General features: G+C 43.0%; 1 protein-coding gene across 1 annotated transcript; it reads left to right on the top strand.

The window, feature by feature from the left end:
• Positions 1-5026: 5026 nt before the first annotated feature.
• On the top strand, positions 5027-7013 carry LOC132269687 (uncharacterized). The gene is made up of 2 exons (XM_059770943.1): positions 5027-6179; positions 6292-7013. The coding sequence occupies exons 1-2, from the start codon at positions 5027-5029 to the stop codon at positions 7011-7013; spliced, it is 1875 nt and encodes a 624-aa protein (XP_059626926.1).
• Positions 7014-7631: the final 618 nt, after the last annotated feature.

Here is a 7631-nt window from a genome sequence, read left to right on the forward strand (position 1 = left end):
CAAGATTCCGGGTCTGAGCATGAAGAGGAACATCAGGCCAACCACCAAATGGCGGCCAAAAGTGTCAGCAATATGGTGACACGATTTGAAAGTAGAGTGGAGGCTTCCCAACGCCAAGTCGCTTGGGAAATCAACAAAAATATGGAGCCATTGGTGGCTTCATCCCACATGACTAATACTCAGCTCCAACAGCTGAATGAGGTGATTAATGCCTTAGTGACTCGTATTGATAGGCAGGTTATTGCTCAGCCGCCTAGGTTAGAAAACCAAAATGATAGGCCCGTGGACCAGTTTCATCCTCAACAAGTTGGTCAACCAAAAAGAGGTACCCAGCCACATCCCATGGTTAATGGTCCTCGACCAGTAGCTCCAATTCCACCACAAGTCCATCCAGTAGAGCAAGGAGTGAATGGTCACCAACAACCAAGATGGAGGAATCATGACCAACCTAATGGTCGACCTCCTCATTTTTAACCTCAAGTCTTGCCACCTCAGCCTGCGAACCCAGGGGGGCAAAAGGGACATAACCCTTGGCCCAATGTTCCTTTTCAGAACCAAGTCCCACATATGGTCATGACTAGGGAGCAATTGGCTGAGGTCATACAAGAACAGTATGGACCAGCTTTAAAAAGGGCTACTCGACCTACTTTTAGGCACCCATTTCCTGACTGGATAGATCGGATGGATCTTCCCCAAAATTTTCGGGTGCCAAACTTTGTAACCTTCTCAGGAGAAGGCAACCAATCGACTCTTGAGCACATTGGCCATTTCACATTAAAATGTGGGCCACTCAATAACAACGATTGGTATAAAATGAAGCTATTCTCTAACACCCTCACTGAGACTGCCTTCAAGTGGTATCTAAACTTGCCACCAAATTCCATCCACACTTGGCAACAGATGCAGGATGTGTTCCATGATCAGTTCTATAGGACAGAACCAGAAGTCTCTATGTCCGACCTATCTAGGATCCATCAGTTGCCAAATGAGGATGTTGAGACATTTTTGGCTAGGTTTAAGAAGGCACGAAATAAGTGCCAACTTACTTTGCCTGAAGAAGAGTTTGTCAACTTGGCCCTTAGCGGTTTAGACTTTGAATTACGAAAGAAGTTCGAGGGTACTCATTTTGAAGATTTATTCCAATTAGCCGATAGGGTTACCAAGTATGAAAAAATCTTACGAGAGGAAAAACTCCTCTCGGGGGACCTATTATAAGGACCCTAATTATGAAATACACATGGTTGATACATTATACGATGACCTAGAGGTCGATGCTGTTGAAATTATTTCAAAAAAATCATATGTATGTAAAGCTTTAGCTAAGCTCTTAGAGACTGTTAGCGGTGTTCAACCCTCATCATCTTCAGCCAAAAGGAATATCTTTGAGGCTGGCAAACAATATGCTTTCGATATAAGTAAAGCAGAGCAAATCTTTGACCATCTGTTGTCTGATAAAATTATCAAAGTCACTGGGGTACATAAAATACCTTCAGTTGACGAAATCAAGGGTCGAGAGTATTGCAAATATCATAACTCCTGGAATCACGCAACTAATAATTTTGTTGTCTTTCGTAATGTGATTCAGGCACAGATCGAGAAGGGGGCATGGAAGTTCCTAGAGAAGAAGAAAGAGGTGATGAGCGTTGACAGCGATCCATTCCCAGCCTTGGTCAGCAGTAACATGGTCGAAATCTCAATGGCCAGCAGGCCACGGAGAAGAATTGATTTTGAGGATACTTCAGCTAACAGAGAAAGCAAGGCTGAAGGAAAGAAGCCAATGGTTAAGGAAACTCCAAGGTCTAAGGATGACTTAGAAAAGGAGTTGCGAGAGGCTCAACTGGCGCTGATCAAGCAAGGATTATGCCCTAAATGCAAGACAGACATTGGAAGGGACCGAGAGAGGTTCCACAGCGACACTCGGGGACGTCCTGGAAGTTCACGTCATGAAAACAGACCTAGGTCACCCTCGTCTAGGGTGTCTGTGACAAGTCGATTAACATGGCCTGATAGAAGGTCTAATACCAATGAGCATCACAAGCGAATGCGAGAAGTGAACTCCAACAATCAGTCAAGGAATCTTACTCATGCTGTCTGGAAGCCTAGGGAGTATAACTCAAATGTGGCTCGCCAGGTTGAGACATCAGTTAACCACCCAAACCATAGGCAAATGATGGTCAAGCCACCAGTCACTGACGATGGTCGATGGTCAAGGGTGAGTCATCCAAAGTTCTCTAGGGTCAAGGATATCCTGCCAGCATTCATGACTCACACTCAAGTAAGACGGTGGCAGCGGATGAAAACTGAGTTAAAGAGAATGGAAGAGCAATATTCAGCTCCACAGCCAGAGAAGGTGACTTTGCTTAGGAGAGAACCTATCAAGCAAGATTCAAAAAGTGATTCGAAAGGAAAATCCAAGGAAGATAGTGTAGACGGAAATGGATGCACTGAAGAGAAATGTGCGTCTTCCTTCATGAAAGAAGCTGAAGATGAAGCAGGATTTGGTGATGATGAACTCGACCTGAATGACCAGGATGATGGTTCAAAGGGTATCAAATTTGGTTAATTTGAAGGAATTGTGAATTGCAATATGGTTCTTACCTTGCCTCATATTTTTTAGGCTAAGCCTGATCAACCCTCCGCCATGGAAGGAGACGTCGAGGTGATCGATGATGAAGGTCAGGATGTTCCGGAGATTATTGAGAACCCATCTGAGTCGATCACTAAAGATAAGAAACAGAAAGTCGCTGTGATAAGAGCTAAACCACGAGATGATAAGTCAGTGATTATTGGGAGAGATCAGGCGACTAGGGTGATTTTTGAGAAGCCTTCTGCGGCAATGTCTCAACACTTGAAACCACTCTATATCAGAGTGTTCCTAGAAGGGATGCCAGTGTCTCGGGCACTGATAGATAATGGATCTGCGGTTAATATCTTTCCGATGAACACCATGAGGTTGCTGTAAAAAACGGAAGATGACTTGATTCCCACTGACTTGACAGTCAGTAATTTCACTGGGGGCAGAGCCAGGACCAGAGGGGTGGTCACCTTGGAAATGACAGTTGGAAAATGTAAGACCATGACTGCATTCTTCGTGGTTGACGCAGGGGCGGCTTACAACGCTTTGATTGGGCGTGATTGGTTACACCCACATTTCTGCATCCTTTCTACCCTCCACCAGTTTATGATTTTCTGGGATGGGGATGAAATCCAAGTCATATGGGGAGACAATAAGCCTTTCGAAGCTCGGGTCCATGTGGCTGATGCAGTTTTATATGAGGATGAAATGGGTCCTATGAGGCTCATTGGTTGTGACAAGAATGGCAAGCCTGAGAAGGCGACGATAAGGAAAAATCTGACAGACGGGGACTTATCCGATTTATTCAAGGAACTATCGAGGCCAAGTGTTATCTGCGAGCCAATGCTGATAGTTGAAGTTGATGAACAACAGTTTGTTAATGGACCAAGCCCAAAAGGAGAATGAGAAAATGCTAGCATTTAAAGCTAGCATGGCACGGCTGAGAGCATATCTCACCGAAAGACGGGCAATGTTGTGGAGTGATATGTCGGCCAATATGGCCGAAATCATAGAAGAAGATGAGTCAGGGGATTGTCGAGATGTTATTCAGTTAGAAGAACTAGATGCAGCTCTAGCCAAGCTAGAGGATCTGAAGGCCGATGTTCAGGATCCCTTGTTGGAGATCAATTTGGGAGCAGAAGAATAGCCTCGGCCAACCTACATAAGTGATCTTCTAGAACCTGACTTTAAAGCTGAACTGATCTTGTTGCTTAGAGAATATAAGGATTGTTTTGCTTGGAATTACACTGAGATGCCGAGATTACCAAGGCAACTAGAAGAGCATCGATTACCTATAAAAGAAGGTTTTAGACCGTTCAAGCAAGCGCCTAGACGTATGTCAACAGAAGTGACTATGAAAGTGAAGGAGGAAATTGAGAGGTTGCTCAAAGCAGGATTCATCCAGACCACAAGGTATTGCGATTGGCTATCCAATATCGTTCCCGTGGTTAAGAAGAATGGAAAGATTAAGGTGTGCGTAGACTTCAGGAATTTAAATTTAGCTACTCCAAAAGATGAGTATCCAATGCACATGGCCGATCAATTGATTGATGCGGCCGCCAAGAATGAGATTCTGTCATTTATGGACGGTCACTCAGGATACAACCAGATATTTATAGCAGAGGATGATGTTAACAAAACGGCATTTAGATGTCCGGAGCCATAGGCACTTTCGAATGGGTGGTGATGCCCTTTGGTTTGAAGAATGCCGGAGCCACTTATCAACGAGCTATGAATGCAATCTTCCATAACATAATTGGGAAATTTATAGCAGTATACATTGACGACGTGGTGGTGAAATCAGCGACAAAGGCGAAGCATCTGGCAGACTTGAAGAGATCATTTGAGAGAATGAGAGCCCATGGTTTTAAGATGAACCCACTTAAATGCGCCTTTGGAGTGACAGCAGGGAACTTTCTAGGGTTCTTGGTGCATTGGAAGGGTATTGAGGTCGACAAGAATAAAGCTAGGGCGATCATCGAAGCTCAACCACCTCACAACAAGAAGGAGTTACAAAGACTGATTGGTCAAATCACATACTTGGGAAGGTTTATTTCAAACCGTGCTGGGAAGATCCATACCTTTTCTCCGCTCTTAAAGCTCAAATCAGAGGAAGACTTTCGATGGGAAAAACATCACCAACATGTGTTCGAATCAATCAAGGAATATCTTGCTAACCCTCTTGTCCTCATGCCACCTAGGAAGAAACAGCCGCTGAAGTTATATATTTCAGCCGCGGATGAGTCAATCGGAAGTTTGTTAGCCTAAGATAATGAAGTAGGGAAAGAACAGGCAGTGTATTACCTTAGCCGTATTTTGACACCGGTTGAGCGTCGATATACGCCAATCGAAAAAATGTGTCTTGCTTTGTATTTTGCTGCTCACAAATTGAGAATATATATGCTACCTGTTTTAGTTTATGTGATTTGTGCCACTGACTTAATTAAGTATATGTTTTCTGGTCCAATAATTTCTGGACGAATAGGCAAGTGGTCTTTGGCCTTTATGGAATTCAGTTTCCAATATGTGCCTCAAAGGGCTGTAAAGGGCCAATCACTTGCTGATTTCCTAGCTGACCATCCATGCTTGGATGTTGATTCGGGAGTCTATGATGCAATGGAGTTATGTGCTATTCAACTAACTCCTTGGACTCTAATCTTTGACGGATCAAGCGCAAATGATTTCGGGGGAGCTGGAGTTGTAATAATTGCACCAAATGGCAGGAAAACAGCATATTCTTTCTTTCTAGATTTCAAATGTTCTAACAATCAAGCAGAATATGAAGCTCTGATTATTGGTCTTGAAATACTCTTAGAGATGGGGGCACAGACCGTTGAAATCATAGGTGATTCAAGTCTAGTGATCGGTCAGTTGTCCAGCAATTTCAGGTGCCAAAGTTGGCACCTCAAACCATTTCACTCTATAGCCATGCAATTACTACAAGAATTTGTAGATGTAAAGGTCAAGCATGTTTATAGATCACATAATAAAGAGGCCAATGATTTGGCTCAAATAGCATCTGGCGTTAGGGTACCAGAAGGAATAATGGAGAATTTGATCAGAATAAAGAGAAGATCATTACCTTCAGTCAAGGTGAGGGAAGAATTGTTGGCAGAGGTCTTTACAATCGAGGTGGAGGAGGATATAGATGAGAATGATTGGAGAACACCAATCATTAATTTTCTCAAAAATCCAGACCCTAAGGCTGACAGGAAGCTAAAGATCAAAGCTCTTAAGTTTATGATGATTGATGGAGACCTATTCAGGAAAAGCATCAAAGATGACCTACTCTTAAGGTGTGTCAGTAAGAAAGAAGCCATGAAAGTAATGGGAGAGACCCATGAAGGGATATGTGGTGCTTACCAAGCTGGAATAAAAATGAAGTGGCTGATTAGAAGTTACGCTTATTACTGGCCCGGGATGCTTAAAGATTGTATCACATTCGCCAAAGGATGTCAAGCATGTCAAAGGCATGGGCCAATCCATAGAGCCCCGGCGATTGAATTACAACCAATCATAAAACCATGGCCTTTTAGAGGCTGGGCTATGGATTTGATAGGGAAAGTTTATCCACCTTCTTCTAAAACATTATTTTATCATTGTGGCAACTGATTACTTTACCAAGTGGGTCGAAGCGGTGCCCATGAAGTCAGTGCACCAAGAAGATGCGATTCGGTTTATCAAATAACATATTATTCATAGATTTGGGATCCCAGAATCAATCACAACTGATCGAGGTTCAGCCCTTGTTGCCAAAGAAGTGCAGGCATTTGCAGCAGAGTACAGGATCAAGCTCCTAAACTCAACCCCTCACTTTGCACAAGGAAATGGTCAAGCCGAGTCGTCTAATAAGATGCTAAAAGGCATCATTGAAAAAATGGTGGAAGATAACCCTATGGTGTGGCATGAACAATTATCAGAAACACTTTGGGCATATAGGACTTCTCAACGATCAAGCACAGGCGTGACTCCATTCATGCTCACCTATGGTCATGCTGCAGTTTTGCCTATGGAAGTGACTGTGCGGTCAATGAGATTCGCATTGCAAAACAATTTGACCCCTGCTGAATATAATGAGTCTATGTTGATCGAATTGGAGGACCTAGACGAAGTAAGGTTAAGGGCTCTTGACCACATACAAGTTCAGAAAAGGCGAGTAGCAAGGGCATATAACAAGTGTGTTAGGGCCAAAATCTTCGGTGAAGGTGACTTGGTTTGGAAGACTGTCCTCCCAATGGGTGTGAATGATCGAAAATATGGAAAATGGTCACCAAATTGGGAAGGTCCATTTATGGTTTACAAAGTCTTAAAAGAAGGCGCATATCATTTGCAAGATCTTGACGGGGAAATACACCTTCGGCCGATTAATGGCCGATACTTAAAAACTTATTATCCTACAATATGGGAGACAATGGAGAATAAAACCAAAGATGGTTAAATAACCAGAAGCCATAGAGACGTGCATTTCATTCATTGTTTTCATTGAGTACAAAAGTTTATAAGAGTCATTACCTATCAATTTCTTTGTAGATAAACAAAATGACTCCTGAGCTCATCCCACTCTTTCTTAGACATGGCTACTTTTTCATCCTCTTTGGCCTTCTCAGTCCTCAGTCGAGGAATTTCTTTTGAGACCGATTTTCTCTGCTGATCAATTTCCACATTCTTTTGATAAATCTCCTTCATCTGAACAGTGAGTCCTTCTCTTGATTGGGTAGTTCCAGTCAATTCCATCTTGAGACGTTCTATCTCCCGTTCGATCTCTGCTGCTCTCTGGTTTTCCTTAACATGAGTTGATTTTAAGGTCCGAAAATGGGAAACATTGTCTTTCTCTTGTTGAAGCAAAGATTCTTGCTCCTGTAGCTTTTTATGGATCGTAGACGACAACTCACCAGCCTTTTGAGAGGAGAGCTGAAAATCAGAGATGAGAGTCGGGAATCGACTCTGGACAGATTGAAGATGGTTTATCTGTTCTTGACTTAAGTCATAATGATCTATTAAGACAGACATGGCATCGGTCACATCAGCAGCCAAACTTGGCATCTCAGAGAGGTCT

The sequence above is a fragment of the Cornus florida genome, unplaced genomic scaffold (genome assembly GCF_030987335.1).
Source record: "Cornus florida cultivar Cherokee Brave unplaced genomic scaffold, ASM3098733v1 CherokeeBrave_3.0.0_Hap2_Chr08, whole genome shotgun sequence".
NCBI lineage: Eukaryota > Viridiplantae > Streptophyta > Magnoliopsida > Cornales > Cornaceae > Cornus > Cornus florida.